General features: G+C 42.8%; 1 protein-coding gene across 1 annotated transcript in view; it reads right to left on the minus strand.

Annotated features, from left to right (window-relative positions):
* Window positions 1-18,191, minus strand: part of LOC116254766 (uncharacterized) — a 57,207-nt gene that overhangs the window by 24,852 nt on the left and 14,164 nt on the right. The window contains exons 11-13 of the mRNA XM_031630334.2: window positions 16,895-16,987; window positions 5,098-5,226; window positions 4,743-4,876 (exon numbers count right to left, since the gene is read on the minus strand). Of these exons, the coding sequence (XP_031486194.1) occupies window positions 4,743-4,876; window positions 5,098-5,226; window positions 16,895-16,987 (356 nt within the window). The remainder of the gene's footprint in view (window positions 1-4,742; window positions 4,877-5,097; window positions 5,227-16,894; window positions 16,988-18,191) is intronic.

Genomic DNA, 18,191 nt, shown 5'->3' on the forward strand with positions numbered 1-18,191 from the left:
GTTTCCTCCAGTGAGTTACGTGCAGATGATATTATCTCTCAGTTGAGACACTTGATTGGAGATAGACCTCAACAAGCTCCTGATCCGACCACCTCTACTATCACTACTGCTGCCAGTGCATCTTCATCTGGTATGTATTCTGACACTACAGATTGGCTCATTGATTCGGGTGCATCGACACATCTCTGTGGAGACAAGGCACAGTTTACTTCTTATGTCCCTACTCCACCTGGTCGCTCGGTTATTCTAGCAGATGGCAAATATTCTCCCGTTGTTGGACTTGGAGAGGTCCAACTTACTTCATCATTACCATTGCAACATGTTCTTCATGCACCAGAATTCCCACATAGCCTACTATCTATCAGTCAGATTACCAGAGATTTAAACTGTCGTGCGATATTTGACTCCTCTTCTCTTGTGTTTCAGGATATACTGACGGGCAGGGTGATTGGCAGTGGCCGTGAACAGGGAGGTCTTTACAGGCTAGTGCATCCCTTTCCCTTTGCTGGGTCTACCTCTGCAGGGTCGTCCTCATCCTCGGCTTATACTTGGCATTTACGTTTTGGACATCTACCGTTTCAGAAACTGCTGCATGTTCTTCCTCAGCTGTCTCCTAAGTCTTCCTTTCAATGCGAGTCTTGTCAGTTGGGCAAACACCATCGGTCATCCTTTCCTCCGCGGCCCAGTCGAAGTAGCCATTATGTGTTTGAGTTACTTCATTTTGATGTTTGGGGTCCGAGTCGTACACCTGCTCTTCAAGGTCATCGATATTATCTTGTTGCTGTCGATGACTATAGTCGTGTTAGTTGGGTTTTTCTTATGAAGCATAAATCTGAAGTGGGTCATGTAATCAAAAATTTTATCAATGAAATTCTGACTCAGTTTGATACTTGTGTCAAAATTGTGCGCTCTGACAATGCTCTTGAGTTCTGTGCTTCCTCTTTGGAACAATTTTTCAGGGATAAGGGTATCATCCACCAAACTTCTTGTGCCTATACCTCCCAACAAAATGGGGTTGCTGAACGGAAACACCGTCATATTCTTGATGTTGCCAGAACCATTATCATACATAGCCATGTTCCCCATTCTTACTGGGGCGATGCTGTTCTCACAGCCTGCTATCTTATTAATCGTATGTCGTCATCTGTGTTGGGAGACCTTATTCCTATCTCTGTACTCTTTCCTGACAGAGACTTGTTTTCTGTTCCACCTCGTGTTTTTGGATGTGTTGCCTTTGTTCAGTTGCTTGGTCCTGGGCGAGATAAGTTGTCTCCTCGGGCCATCAAAACGATCTTTGTTGGTTATTCCCGCACTCAAAAGGGATATCGATGTTATGATCCTTCTACTCGTCGGTATTATGTGAGTGCTGATGTTACATTTTTTGAATCAACCTCTTTCTTCTCCCCAAATGGAACTCAATTAAGGGCGCCTGAATTAAATGATGAAGTCCAATTTCCTCTACCTCTCATGAGTTGTCCAAACCCAGTTGATCCACGTTTTGGGGCTGTCTACCAACGTCGTACTAAGCCTGCTGCGCCTGTTCAATGTGCACCTGTGCCTTCACCCAGCACGCCCAAGGTAATTCCTGACACAAACTCAACTGACAATGTTTTATGTAATGATGACATAGGAGTATGTCACGAGCATGTTCCTGCTCCTAATGAACTTGATATGCCCATTGCTCAAAGGAAAGGCAAACGCAGTTGCACTTTGCATCCTATCTCTGGTCATTTATCCATGGATAGACTCACCCCTATGTACCGACAGTTTGTCAAGGGGCTGTCGGCTATTGCTCTTCCACAGAATCCCATGGATGCTCTCTCTGATCCCAAATGGGCAGCAGCTATGCAAGAAGAGATGGATGCTCTTCAGTCTAGAGGCACCTGGACACTTGTTACTCCTTCAGCTGATGCAGCCATTGTTGGTTGCAGATGGGTCTTTACTATCAAATACAGAGCAGATGGCAGTATTGACAGATATAAGGCTCGTCTGGTTACAAAAGGCTATACCCAAACTTATGGGGTTGATTATTATGATACCTTCTCTCCTGTGGCACGACATGCTTCTTTACGGATTCTCCTTGCTGTGGCTGTCAGCAAGAATTGGTCCCTCTCACAGCTTGATGTCAAAAATGCCTTTCTCTATGGTGACTTACATGAAGAAGTGTATATGCAGCAACCACCAGGGTTTGTTGCTGAGGGGGAGTGTCAGAAAGTGTGCAGATTGAGAAAGGCGATTTATGGTCTGAAACAGAGTCCTCGAGCTTGGTTTCAGAAATTGTCAGAGAATATTGAGAATGAGGGCTTCAGACGTTCTTCGGCTGACCATTCCCTCTTTGTCAAGAAGACTTCTACAGGTACGGTGATAGTTCTTGTCTATGTTGATGATATCATTGTTACAGGGGATGATGATCAGGGGATTTCCAACATCAAGGATGTCCTTGGACAACACTTTGTCACCAAGGACCTTGGTGAACTACGTTATTTCCTTGGTATTGAGTTTGCCAGAAATCAAAAGGGCCTTATCATGTGCCAGAGGAAATACGTTACTGATGTTTTGCAAGAGACAGGGATGCTGGGGTGTCGGCCTGCATCCACGCCTATGGATATCAATACCCGCTTGTATGATGATGATACTGAAGATGTTGATGCGAGACAGTATAGAGGGATTGTTGGGAAGCTCCTATACATCACTGTTACTCGACCTGACATTGCCTATGCTGTTAGCAGAGTGAGTCAATTTATGGATAAGCCCAAGAAAGTTCATTGGGATGCTGCTATGATGATTCTTAGGTATCTAAAGAATTCACCAGGAACGGGACTCTTCTTTCAGAATGGTACCTCACTCACTATATCTGTGTATGTTGATGCCGACTATGCAGGATGCCCCTCGGACAGAAAATCCACTACTGGATTTTGTGTGTTTATTGGATCCAACTTGGTTACATGGAAGAGTAAGAAGCAAACTATGGTTGCCAGATCCAGTGCAGAATCTGAGTATAGAGCTATGGCTCAGGGTACTGCTGAAGTTATGTGGGTTAGATCCCTGATGTTGGATCTTATTGTCGAAGTGCCTCTTCCTATGCAACTGTTATGTGATAACAAAGCTGCACTGTTTATTGCTAATAATCCGGCTTTTCATGAAAGAACCAAGCATGTTGAAGTAGATTGTCACTATACTAGAGACATGATTCAAAAGGGGTTTGTAAGTACCTCACACATTTCAACTACAGGGCAAACGGCTGATATCTTTACTAAGGCTCTTGCAAGGGGACCATTCCAAAGCTGCTGTTCCAAGTTGAGCCTATTTGACATATACGCTCCAACTTGAGGGGGAGTGTTAAGATGTGTTTATATTCAGTTTTAGGTTTAAGAGGGTACTTCTGTAATAACTTTTCCTTTAGATGTTTCTCTTGTAACTTCTCTCTCTCCTCTAGTCTATATAAAGAGGAGTTAGGGGAGATTTCGAGGTTAATCAAAGATTATTCTTTCTAATCTTATCATAGATCAAAAGGAAGTTGCAGCCTTGAGAAAGATATCCATGCCTTACTGAATTTTATCTTCATCTTGTTATCAATAGAAGAAATATAATTCCAACAAGTTTAGCATTTTGTACATCACTTGTGCATATAGCTATCAAGTGTTAACATTAGTAAGTTGTATGCTTCTATCCAAATGTCGCATTCTTGTTTTTTTTTTCAGGATTCCTGTTGAAGTTGTAGTTAAGTAAATTCAACTTCTGTTTAAGTTGTGCACATCCATGTTCCTCTTTTATTGAATTTTCCTATTTATTATATTTTCTTGTTTTCATTACTTTTATTGTAGTATGGCAAGTAAAAGAAAGAAAATCTCTAAGACTACTACAAGTTCAAGTTGATATAACCACACAAGACCTAAGAGAAGCTATGGGTCTTGAACACAGAGCTGATAGAACCTGTTCTATTCTAATATGTAAGGTTTGTTGCATATTCTTGTAACTTCTGTTTTATATTGGAAGGTATTGCTGTCCTGTGTTTTGTACCAAAGGTTTTAATATGAAGTGAATGAAATTAAGGCATATCCCACATTGCCAATTGTGATCTTCCAGCACCTCTTTCTTATGCTATCTCATTCTGTTCTTGCAGTTAGAAGATTTAAGTGAATATCTCCTTCATATAGTACATAGTGAATGCAATCAGAAGCAAGTTTCTATTTAAGCTTGAAACACATTTATTGTTTAATGAGTGTCCCTTGAGGAGTAAGAACCTACATTTCTGAGTGTTGTTTTTATGCTCAATTTTCCCCATTGATGACTATCATTTCACTGAGCAAATCCTGCTAAAAGCATTCACGCGACTACAGAACATTTAGTGAAACCTACTGCCTTTTACCATAAACACAGGCAATAATTAAACGGGTACATATGAAACAGACATGAAGTTTCAGCTTATGCATGTAAGGTAGAAATTAGTATTGGCAATTCCTTCAAATGTTTACAGCTGTGAGCAAGGAAAGCATTTCTTGCGCACAGGGTCATATACTAAAAACAAGATCGCCTAGTAGAATTAACTAAGAGAAATGACATGGCAAAGAAAGATCTACTTCTACCACATACCCTCCACTGAAAATTAAGACATAGGGTGAATATTATTGTCACCCAAGTTCACAAATGGATTCTAATTGCAAGCAACCAGTATATAGTATATGATAATACCAATTTGTTGATAAGAAACTCTGATAACAAGAGACATGGGCAGTAAATACCATCTGCAACTTTTGATGTATTAGGCATGAAGAAAGATCAATGACACCATTATTAACCATTCTTGGTAATGGTTGTGATTCTTCCCAGCACCAACGCACTTCTCGAACAAATTCTATCCAGAGAACAGATATTGCTGTTGATGCAACAAAAAAACAAAAAGCTGCTTTAGAAAATTAGGCACATAGCATGAGATTGAACTCCTATTCAAGTAAATGAACAGCAGAAAACTTTTCCGCAGGATGTGTTGAAAGTTCTACTCAAAAATAGGAACGCTGCTGTTCTAAAAATATATTATTTCAAAAGAGAGGGGAGGAAAGAAATCATATAGCATATAACCGCACCATTGACACATACCTCGAATATTGCACATTCCAAACCAGAGGGAATGCAAGCAAAATTGTGCAAACAGTGATTCAAGTGGAGCACCTTTTATAGCTTTAGACAACTTATGTTCACTATCTCCAGCAGAAGGCACTGACGACCCTGCCACCGGATGAAGCAACAAGTGAGCTAGCATATTAACTGGTTTGTCAAGTCTGCCACTTTTTTTTATTATAGTAAAAGAAAAATGGATCATATATCTACCAAAATCCTGATACGATGAAACAGAAGCACCAGTGCAGACAGCTTTAAGCATGACACAATAGAACAAAGTGGAACAATAGGGCAAGGTAGAGACAGTTCACATTATGCCGATAAAACAAAAAAAGAATATAAGCTAGAACTGAATTCCATGTTGTAGAAACACGAGCACAGAGAAAGAGAATACGAGAAACACGATGTAACGTGGAAAAACCCTCAACAAGAGGAAAAAAAACCACGGATGAGGAGGAGCTGGTTGCCCACTAGCCACCAGACTCTCTCTCTTAAGATTCCATTACACATAAGGATTAGGGTTACACGACTTAAGTAATGCCCAACAAGGGCTACAAGATGGATCGGGTATGGATCCGGACCCGGTCCCGAGACCCGTCTAACATACTTCAACACTCCCTCTCAAGTTGGGCATACATATCAAACATGCCCAACTTGGATACATTTCTCTCGAACGAAGTAGAGGATAGAGCCTTCGTCAGAACATCGGCGGTTTGGTCTTCACACTTCATGTAAGGTAGGATTAATTCCTTAGCATCAATCCTTTCACGAATGAAGTGACGGTCAATCTCAACATGCTTTGTTCTGTCGTGTAGAACAGGGTTGTTGGCTAAATTGATTGCAGACTTGTTATCACAGTACATCTTCATAGGTCCTTCAATCTTTATTCCAATATCAGTCAGCAATATTTTCAACCATAGTAACTCTGACACTCCCATAGCAGCGGCTCTATATTCTGCCTCTACACTAGATCGAGAACATACATCCTGTCTCTTGCTCCTCCATACGACAAGGTTTCCTCCCAAGTAGATACAATACCCTGTAGTAGACCGTCTGGTATCAGCACAACCTGCCCAGTCTGCATCTGAATACCCCTCGATCTCTACAGTCTCTTGTTTCACATACAAGAGTCCCTTGCCAGGATTTCTCTTCAAGTACCATAATACTCTATCCACAACCTTCATATGTGCATCAGTAGGAGCATGCATGAATTGACTCAATACATTCACCGCAAAAGTGATATCTGGTCTCGTGAGGGTAAGATAAATCAACTTCCCAACCAGACGTTGATATCTTCCCTTAGCTTCTTCACATAGCAGCTCTCCATCTCTAAGGCTCAACTTGTGTCCAGTGTCAAGTGGGGTAGAAGCAGGTCTACACCCCAATTTGCCAGTCTCTTCCAACAGATCTAATGTGTATTTCCTTTGGTTTAACACAAGGCCGGTACTAGATCTAGCAATCTCAATACCAAGAAAATACTTCAGCTTGCCAAGATCCTTGAGATCAAATTTCATAGCCAGTAACCCTTTCAACTTGATGATCTCCTCCTCATCATTACCTGTGACAATCATGTCATCCACATAGACAAGTAAAAGAGTGACCCTGGCCCTCCTTTTTCTTCACAAATAGAGTGTGGTCTCCATTCCCTTGATTGTACCCATGATGTTGCATCACTCGTCTCAGTCGTTTGAACCATGCTCTGGGCGATTGCTTGAGACCATATAAGGCCTTTTTCAGCTTACAACATTTCTCTGGTTCTTCATATCCTGGAGGCATGCACATATGCACTTCTTCTTCGAGATCACCATTGAGGAATGCATTCTTAACGTCAAGTTAGTACATCTTCCACTCCATCACAGCTAAGGACATAACAACTTTAACTGTCTTCATTTTTACAACGGGAGCAAAGGTCTCCAAGTAATCAATCCCATATTTTTGGCTAAACCCCTTGGCCACAAGACGAGCTTTGTATCTTTCAACACTTCCATCTGGTTTGTACTTGATAGTATACACCCACTTGGATCCAACCAAGTGAGCCGCCTCAGGAATCTTCACAACTTCCCATGTCATGTTTCTTCTCAAGGCTTCCATTTCTTCTTTCATAGCATCAGCCCACTTGGAATCACTTTGAGCATCAGCAACAGACCTGGGAATCACAGCCAAAGAAAGAGAAGATACAAAACACTTGTAATCCTTGCTAAGTCTGGAATAAGATACAAAATTACTAATCGGGTGTTGAGTACATGACCTGACACCCTTTCTCAGGGCAATGGGAAGATCTTCATTTTTCTTTTCAATCTCATCTTGAGTCTTCGAGGTAGGACTTGGTTCATCCAGAGAAGGAATGGCATTGGGATTGGAAGTAGATCTCGCACCACAAGTCACCTCCTCTATCCGAGCACCTCGTCTGGAGTAGACCTGTCCAAACAACCGCTGGCCTTCCTTCTCAGTTCTAGGGTCACACCTGTTAGAATACAATGTTATAGGGAACCGGGTCCGGATATGGACCCGGTACCCATGGGCGCGGGAACCGAGGATGGGCTCGGTTCCCTAGGCGGACCTCTCTTCCTCCCTCTTTTAATTCTAGTCACTTATTGTAATCGTTGATTAAGTGAATGAAGTTTTCTCTCTCCTAGGGTTGCGGTTTTGCCCCTAGGTTAGAGCTTCCCTGTGGTTTTTCACCTCTTTCTGAGGTTTTCCACGTAAATCCTGTGTGGCTTTTCTTTCTCTTCTTTCGATGCGTGTTTCTACATGGTATCAGAGCCAAAATCGTGTTGTTTGGCTTCTTTGTTCGTTTGTGATTTAGGGTTTTCTTGGAACCCTAAGTCTGAACCCTAAATCCTCGCAGACGCAGCCCGCTGTCGCCTGCCCACCGTCGCAGCCCGACGTCGCCTGGCGTGCGCCCCCGTCGTCGCCAGGACCGCCGACGCAGCTCTCTGTTCTGCCGCTGCCCATCCTCGTCCTGTGCTTTTCTGGTATTCTCTGATTGTTGGATTTCTTTTGTAGACGTTATGGCTGAAGAGATGACCTCCAAGTCCGATGTTACCTTTGACACGGGCAGCAATACCAAGAGCGAAAATGTGCCTGTTCAAGTCACCTCTATTCGGCTGAACAAAGACAATTATCTCTCTTGGTCTGCTGCGCTTGAAATTGGGATCATTAGTCACGGTCGTCTGCCCTATATCACTGGGGAGAAACCTGCGCCTAGTAAAACTGATCCTGGATAGGCGACTTGGGCGTTGGAAGATAGTCAAGTTAAGGTTTGGATTATTAGTTCTGTTTCTGCTGATATTCAGCCCCTTATTTTGCGAAAGTTGACCTCATATGACATGTGGACTGTGCTTGCGAGGATGTATGGCCGTAAAAAGAGAGTCCTGTGTACATACCAGATTAAACGCAACATCTATTCTCTTAAACAGGGTGACTTGTCTGTGGCATCTTTCTATGCAGCCCTGAAGACTAAATGGAAGGAACTGGATTATCATGTGAATGATGACTGGAATCGTGGTTCTGATCATGAACTGTACTGGCAGAAAGAATGGATGGACCACACTTTTATCTTTCTGGGAGGTCTGCGTGATGAGTTTGAATCCATTAGGAGTCAAATTCTTAATTGTGATGAGACCCCTGGAATTGAGGAGGTGTATACCCGGGTGGAATCTGAGGAACAACGTCGTCAAGTGATGCATATTGACTCTAATCATGGTAGTTCACCCTCTGCTTTTGTTAGCCGTGCTCCAGGGACTGGGCAGCGTACTATTCAGCGATGCAGTCATTGTAACAAGTTGGGACACTCTGTTGATTTTTGTTGGGATCTTCATCTTGAGAAGAGGCTCACCCGTGGTCGTCCTCCCTCTGGTAGGCGGGGTCCTCCTGTGCCTGATACTAGCTCTCCCGGTGTTGAAAAACTGAAGCTTTCCTTGACCAAATCAAGGAATTACAAGCTTACATCAGCCGATTATCTACTACTAAGGAGGAAGCCTCCACGTATGAGGGAGCTCAGTTAGCCCAAGCTCTTGTTGCCACAAGTGATCAAGGTAATTCCTTACTTGGTGATTGGGTAGTGGACAGTGGAGCTACTCATCATATGACAGGGAACCCTAAGATGTTTCAAGAGTACAAATTGTCTTCAGGGCAGCAACGAGTATCTATGGCTGATGGGTCCTCGATCTCTGTGGCTGGAAAAGGGAGTTTGTCCTTATTAAATAAATATCTTCTGCATAATGCTCTTCATGTTCCCAATATTCCTGTGAATTTGTTATCTGTCAGTAGTATCACCAAAGAGCTCAATTGTAATCTAATTTTCTCTGCTGATCATTGTACCCTGCAGGACTTGGTGACGGGAAAGAAGATTGGGATTGGTTCGGTTATTGATGGCCTCTACAGACTGCCCGTACAGGTTGCCTCTGCTCTCATTTCAGCCACTAGCAGACAGTTGACGGGCGTGGAGGACAGGTCTAGCATTATGAGATGGCACGAGCGCCTTGGACATCTCCCATTCCAGTTGATTAAGAAGTTGTTTCCTAGGTTGTTTACTTCTGTTTCCATGGACTCCTTCACATGTGAAGTGTGTCAGCTTGCTAAGCATGTTAGGGCTTTGTACCCTATTTCTATCAATAAAACCACTCGTCCTTTTGCCTTGGTTCACTCTGATGTTTGGGGTCCTTCGGAAGTACCCACTTGTCATGGTTTCCATTACTTTATGACTCTGATTGATGACTACTCCCGTTGTACGTTCGTGTACTTGTTGAAAGAACGCAGTGAGGTTCCTGTCGTTGTCAAAAATTTTGTTGTCTTTGCCGAGAATCAATTTCAGACCTCTGTTCAGACTTCCGTACTGATAATGCCAGGGAGTATGTCTCACAATCCCTTGATGACTTCCTGCGGGGCAAGGGTATTGTTCATGAGACGTCCTGTAGTTATACTTCTCCTCAAAATGGTGTGGCGGAACGTAAAAATCGCCATTTATTAGATGTCACCCGAGCTATTATGTTCCACAGGCACATTCCTAAGCGCTATTGGGGCGATGCTCTCCTCACTAGTGCCCACCTCATCAACCGTATGCCGACTCGTGTGTTGAATGGCCGTACTTCTTACTCTGTGCTCAGTCCCACTCATAACCCCTGGCCTCTTACTCCTCGGGTGTTCGGGTGTGTTTGCTTTGTTCATAACCATAGTCCCACCATCAAGAAACTTGACCCTCGGTCTGTCAAAGCTGTCTTCTTGGGGTATTCTTCCACTAAAAAGGGATATAAACGTATTGACCCTACTACCTCCAAAATCTATGTCTCTCGGGATGTTACCTTTCATGAACATGAGGCGTATTTTCCTGTGAATCCTCTTCAGGGGGAGTGTATAGGGGACAGTGTGGAAGAGTATTCTCCAAATCAGCTTATTTAGTTTACGGACTTCTTGGACTACGACCTTAGTCACAGTGTGGAAGATACAGTCAGAGATAATAAAGAGTCATGTGGAAGGGGGCCCTGTGGTTGATCAGCCCACATCCCGTGATCATTTGTTTGGGCAGGTTTACACTAGAAAGGAGAAAGATGTGGTTGAGACTGTTGATGTAACCAATCTCAATCCTGTGAGTTCCCCGAATGAACCAAGTCCAATGAATGAAGAGCTTTCCATAGCCCTGCGCAAGGGGACCAGGTCATGTACTTCTCACCCTATTCAGAGATTTGACTCATATTCAAAACTCAGTAAAGTCTACAAATGCTTTATTACCACTCTGTCTATGTCTGTGATTCCCAGGTGTGTGGAAGGTGCTAGAGAGGATCCTAAATGGCTACAGGCTATGACAGAGGAGATGGATGCCTTGACAAAGAATAACACGTGGGAAGTGGTCGATATTCCCAAGGGGACTCACTTAGTTGGTTCCAAGTGGGTGTTCAGTGTGAAGTATAAACCTGATGGCACTGTGGAACGATATAAAGCTCGCCTAGTTGCAAAGGGGTTCAGCCAAAAATACGAAATTGACTATCTTGAAACCATTGCTCCTGTTGCAAAACTGAAGACTGTGAGGGTCATTTTGGCACTTGCAGTGCAAAAGAAGTGGGGCATGGACCAGCTTGATGTCAAGAATGCCTTCTTGAACGGCCATCTAGAGGAGGAGGTCTATATGAGCATGCCTCCTGGATATGCTCAAAGTGGAAAATGTTGTCATCTCAAGAAGGCCCTGTACGACCTGAAGCAATCCCCCAGAGCATGGTTTGAAAGACTGAGGGTGGTAATGAAGACAAATGGGTACAAACAAGGAAATGGTGATCATACCCTGTTCATTAAGCAGAGAAGTGGCCTAGTGAGCATTCTTCTTGTGTATGTTGATGATATGATTGTCACAGGTGATGATAAAGAAGAGAAAAGGAAGATGAAGGAGAGGTTAGCTGCTGAATTTGACCTTAAAGATCTGGGAAAATTAAGGTACTTTCTGGGAATAGAAATTGCACGATCAGAGACAGGGCTTGTTATGAGCCAAAGGAAGTACACTCTAGACCTCCTGAAAGAGACAGGTAAACTGGGATGCAGGCCCTTTCTAACTCCAATGGAGTCAGGTACAAAGATAAGTATCAAAACTGGTAACATCCTGGATGAGGAAGGAAAAGGACGGTATCAGAGGCTTGTTGGTAAGCTTATTTATCTGACTCTTACTCACCCTGATATTACTTATGTTGTAAATGTGTTGAGTCAGTTTATGCATGCTCCTATTGATTGCCACTGGAAGAGTGCAGAAAGAGTGTTGGGGTACCTGAAGAATAACCCAGGTAAAGGGTTACTGTATACTCGGCAAGACAAACTTGATATTGAAGGATACTCTGATGCCGATTGGGCTGGTTTCACGGATACCAGAAGGCCTACCACAGGGTACTGCATCTTTCTAGGGGAAAACCTGGTGGTATGGAGGAGTAAAAGGCAAGAGGTTTGTTCTAGATCCAGTGCTGAGGCTGAATACAGGGCTGTTGCTATGAGGGTTACAGAGATGTTATGGCTAAAGATTCTTCTAGCAGATATTGGAATTGAAATTGAAGAGAAGATGAAAATGTATTGTGACAATAAGTCTGCTATTAACCTGGCAAATAATCCCGTCCTGCATGACAAAACCAAACATGTGGACATAGATCGCCACTTCATACGGGAGCGCATAGATTCAAAGGAGTTGATCCTTCCTTATAAAGATCAAATTGCAGATGTTCTAACTAAGGCCTTATGTACATCTCAATTTGAAACGAATGTTAGCAAGCTTGGCATGTTTGACATGTATGCCAAGCTTGAGGGGGAGTGTTAGAATACAGTGTTATGGAGACCCGGTACCCATGGGCGCGGGAACCGTGGATGGGCTCAGTTCCCTAGGCGGACCTCTCTTCCTCCCTCTTTTAATTCTAGTCACTTATTGTAATTGTTGATTAAGTGAATAAAGTTTTCTCTCTCCTAGGGTTGCGGTTTTGCCCCTAGGTTAGAGCTTCCCTGTGGTTTTTCACCTCTTTCTGAGGTTTTCCACGTAAATCCTGTGACTTTTCTTTCTCTTCTTTCGATGCGTGTTTCTACAACACCCTTTCTCCCTCTCATGCTCATAATAAACTGTAAGAGGTTCAGCTTTTCTGTAGTCCAAAAAATCTGTAAATTGAATCTCCTGACCCTGAGAATACTCTTCCCTAACCACAGACTTCTCCCCCAGAAGAGGATTCTCACCAAAGTAAGAGGCATGTTCCAAGATGGTAACATTCCGTGTAACATAAACTCGACCAGTGGTGGGATCAAAACATCTGTATCCTTTATGAGTAGGGGAATACCCAACAAACACACCTTTGATAGACCGAAAATCAAGTTTCTTAACATTGGGACTGTGATTATGAATAAAACACACACAACCAAAAACACGAGGAGGTAGAAGAAACAGTTGACGACTTCCAGGCAGTAACGAATGGGGAGTCCGACCATTCAGCACACGACTGGGCATGTGGTTGATGAGATACGCACTAGTAAGAACTGCATCACCCCAATAGTGTTTGGGAAGATTTCTCTAAAACAGAAGGGCCCTGGTGACATTAAGGAGTTGGCGATTTTTCCTTTCAGCCACACCATTTTGTGGGGGAGTATAACTACAGGACGTTTCATGTACAATCCCCCTTTTTCGAAGAAAATCCTCAACAGGCTGACACATATACTCACGGGCATTATCGGACCGGAAGGTTTTAATAGTTCCACCATATTGAGTATGCACAAGGAGAATGAAGGTTTCTATGACATGAGGAACCTCACTGCGATCTTTTAACAAGTACACAAAGGTGATCCGAGAGAAATCATCAATAAAGGTTATAAAATATTGAAAACCTTGACGGGTAGGAATTCCCGAAGGCCCCCACACATCCGAGTGAACCAAAGAAAAAGCTTCATTAACACAACTAGTTGAAATGGGGTACGAAGCCCTCACATGTTTGGCAAACTGACAAACATCACAGGAAATCAAAGACAAATTCAGAGAGGAACACAAATCTGGAAACAACTGTTTCAAAATCCCAAAAGGTAAATGCCCAAGGCGTTCATGCCAGTACAAGAAGGACTGAAGACAATCTTCTCTTCGCTTTTCTGTCTTGCTGATCGCTGTCATCAGAGCCGTGGCCACGCGTATGGGAAGATGATATAGGCCATCAGACGCCAAACCAATCCCAATCCTCTTCCATGTCACCAAATCCTGCAAAACACAACGATTGGCAGAAAAAATGAGTTCACAATTCAGCTCTTTAGTAAGTTTACTAACTGACAAAAGCTTTAAGAGAAACTGGGGCACATGTAATGCTCCCCGCACATGAAATTTGTCCAACAAGGACAGAGTCCCTTCGCCTGCCACAGAGGTAGAGGAACCATCTGCGAGAGATACTCGTTCCCTTCCTGAAGATAACTTATACTCATGCAACAACTTAGGGTTACCTGTCATGTGGTGAGTAGCACCACTATCCACAATCCATTTCCCCACAGAAGAGTTACCTGTATCACCAACAACTACAACTGCAAGTGCATGGTTAGCCTTTGTCTCATCAGATGTCTCGACCTGGTTGACATCGATCCGGCCCAAGTAAGCCCTCAGTTCACGAAGCTGGTCAGCAGAAATGGAGACCTTTTCTCCACTAGATTTAGGCACCTCAGACACAAGCGTCTTCCCAATAGAAGACCTCCCTTTGTTCCCCTTCTTTTCTGGATGAAGATCCCAACAATAATCCACGGTATGACCAGTCTTCTTGCAGTGAGTGCATCTGCGAAGAGATCTAATATTGCCTCCAGGACCACGACTCACAAGAGCGGATCTCTCAGGACAGGGCATGAGATCCCTCTTGCCCTCAGTAGTAACTAGCCTCCTCTGTTCTTCAGCTTCAATACAGGAGTACACATCTTCCATACTGGGACACCTCTCCAGAATTCAGAATCTGGCTTCTAACACCTTCAAACTCATCATTCAAACCAGCCAAAAAAGAAACACCCTGTTTTCCCATTCCTTAGCAACATAAAGTGCCTGATCCTGGGGACAATGCCAAGGAATATCAGAATGATAGTCAAGCTCGTCCCACTTGGCTTTCAAAGCTCCATAGTAATCTGCGACAGAAGAGTTCCCTTGTCGAAGTTCATAGACAGTCTTCATTACGTGGTAAGTTCGAATAGCAGTTTTCTTCTGGCCATACATTTGCTCTAAAATCACCCACATGTCTCTTGCAGTCTTCTTCCGAAGAATAAGGGGTTGAAGATCAGCGGAAACAGAGTTGACAATCCAAGTTTTCACTTGATTATCCTCAAGAAACCAAGTGTCCCACACACCACTTGTCCTTGCCGGTTCAGGGTTCCTTCCATCGATATAGGCAATCCGACCACGGCCAGCAATCCCCATAGTCATAGCGGCCGACCACGTGAAATAGTTCTCCTTTGTGAGACGAAGAGTAATGACCTGAACAGGAACATTCTCAGATCTATAAGCCCCGATTTCAGTTTGATTGGTGTTGACGGTCGACGAGGAAGAAGCTGCCATAATCTCAGACCAGGCCGACAAAGGGCACGAGCGACGGTAAAACAAGAGAAGTACCAACGACAACGAAGGGATGGGAGCAGCGTAGACCCAGAGGGCGATGGTGCAGAGGACGACGGCGCGGCAGCAAGGGCGGGGACGCCGGTGGCGGAGCCGGCGGCGGTGACAGCAGCGTCGTCGGATGACGCAGCAGAAAGGTAACGGCGTCGGAGACAGCGGTGGCGGTGGCGGCAGCGGCGGAAACGACGACGGTGACAGCATCAGCGGCGGGTGAAGAAAACTCCACGATCACCAAAAAAGTCTCAATCTCGTGGGCTCTGATACCATGTAGAAACACGAGCACAGAGAGAGAATACGAGGAACACGATGTAACGTGGAAAAACCCTCAACAAGAGGGAAAAAAACCACGGATGAGGAGGAGCTGGTTGCCCACTAGCCGCCAGACTCTCTCTCTCTTAAGATTTCATTACACGTAAGGATTAGGGTTACACGACTTAAGTAATGCCCAACAAGGGCAACAAGATGGATCGGGTATGGATCCGGACCCGGTCCCGAGACCCGTCTAACATACTTCAACACATGTATTTTGCATGAAACAGAATGATGCAATGCATGGATACTGAAATATATACCCACCATAAGACAAAATTAAATAATGCAGGATTTGACATGGCAATCGCAAAAAAGGAAAAGAAAGAAAATTGAAGTTGGAGAACTTTATCGTGGACACACACCATGGAAGACCATGGAAGAAAATAATCTCAGTTGAGTAATGATTCACATTTATCTTATCTAGCACTTACCAGAAAAGGTTCAGTTTCAACAAAGCAGATTTTCCATCAGTTAATGTTCTGATCTTTGTTTTCTCATTTTTCATGAAAATAGATAAAACAAAGTAAGAAGAAAACAAACCAAAAGAAAGTTGTCCAACAAAAAGGGGTAGAAAATTGAAAGAACGTGCAGACTTAAGAAAGGTAAATTCCTATCAAGAAAAAAAAACAAGAGAAGCAGATACTTTTAAACAGGTCAAATTCAGGTCAAGTCTAGGTTCTACAAGAGCATGCTCAGTTGTGAATAGTGTGATAAATTGAAAATTTTAAGAAAATTTAAAAATTCAGACTAACAATAACAAAGAAATGAAGTCACTAGGATGATTATCAGGACTTGTCTCATAAAGACTTGCACACATAGAAGGACAGAGATTTGTAAGAACAAAACCTGCTTGATAAGTAGGCACGCATACGAAAAAATATTATCAACATCAGCAGCGGTTCTAATTAGTGCTGTTGGAGCTCAGCCGGCTGGATTCTCAGCCCCTGTTAACTATATATAAAGGCATAAGTCCCCCTTTATGATGCATGCCTTTCGAAGCATTCAGTGTTCAATATGTTCTATTTTTTTATCTAGCATTGTGCCTTACTGCAATTGAGTTTGATATTGCAATTGGCCTTAAGTTCACTTTTTCTTTTCCTTCTGGCTGTTCTGATGCCTATGTTGTGAGGATATTTATAGAGCATTCATGTTTGTCAATGACCCAGCATTGACAAGCCATTTCTTTGGATTTCCATTTCCTTTAGTAACAGCAAATTGGGGAAATTAAGTATTTCAAAATTGGAAAAGAAGCATTTGCACAGCACTATCTCAGAGACAGAGACTAAAAAAATGAACTGGCCAAAGAAAAAATCAGTACAAAACAAGAATGCAGTAATAAAAATAAACCTCAACAAAAAAGATGATTACTTCATCAAACTATAACCCCACCTGCATGAAAGAGATCTTTAAGAACTCTATCAAGAACCGTTGGTGGAGGTACCAGGGTGGAAGACTTTCCGTTATCAGAGGTTTGGTTATCAGCTGCACATATCGAGCAGTATGAGTGCCATCAGAAGAAAATAAATTTGAAGAGCAATCTATGCAAGCACACACGTTTGATGGGGATGAAGCAGAAGAAAATGTTGAAAAATGGATGGAATTCATGTCATATGTAGTCAAGGTGCACCTGGGCATCCTAGGCATGCCAAGCATTAAAGTTACCTAGGCTAACTAGTCCTAGGTGACATGAAACATGGTCATACATAGACCCTCTTCTAGATTTACTAACCAGAGTACATACTTATTGCTGTCACTGTATCTGTCATAAAATGTGCATTCCATTTCTAAAAGCATGGCCAAACAACTATTTGGCCAATGCTAAGTCACCTGGATGCTGCAATTTGACTGCCGCACCTGTGTCGACAAGACTCGGGTGCGGGTGCGGCTCGGATTCGCACCCGACTTGGGTCAACAAGAGTCGGGTACGGCTGACCGCACCTGATCATTTTTGTCCATTTTGGACATGCACCCGATTCCCATTTGACTGGAGTCGGGTGCAGTCAAACCTCGTCAAGCCTATTTTTGTCCTTTTTTGATATTTTTTTATTTTAAAAATTTTTAACGTTAAAAGGTTTTAACATTTTATTTTCATTTCAGTGTTTTGTCATGGTTTTATTATTTTTTGTTTACTTGTTTAATGTTTATACTTTGTAAGCATGTTAATGCTTAATATGTTACATTCATATACACAATACAATACATTATAACTTATAAGTACCTAATATATAATATTCATATATAATTTATCCATAGTGTGTAGTGTACAGTGTATAAACTATAGTGTATACTCTAAATTTCTTAATTCTTATATGTGTGTGTGTGTCTATATATATATATATATATATATATAGATATTATAATAAATTAATAATAACAAATAAATATTCTCGGCACTGCCGCACCTAAATTTTTGGGGATGTGCCGCACCGGCACCGGCACCGGCACCCACACCCTGCACCTAGGTGAGATAGGGCCAATGCACCTTTTGTGACGGTTTTTAAAGACAATTTTTTTTTTTTTAAAGACTAATCAAGTGCATCTAGTCTACCACAAGTTTCGGGATCCTACACTTTATGACACCCTCTACCACCTCATGTGCATTACCATTTTAGAAAACAATTGTTATCACCACTACTGCTGCACAATCACGAAGAAGGACCTCATGAAGTTGGAATGAAGATGTTGA

The sequence above is a fragment of the Nymphaea colorata genome, chromosome 5 (assembly GCF_008831285.2).
Source record: "Nymphaea colorata isolate Beijing-Zhang1983 chromosome 5, ASM883128v2, whole genome shotgun sequence".
In the NCBI taxonomy this organism is placed as follows: Eukaryota; Viridiplantae; Streptophyta; class Magnoliopsida; order Nymphaeales; family Nymphaeaceae; genus Nymphaea; species Nymphaea colorata.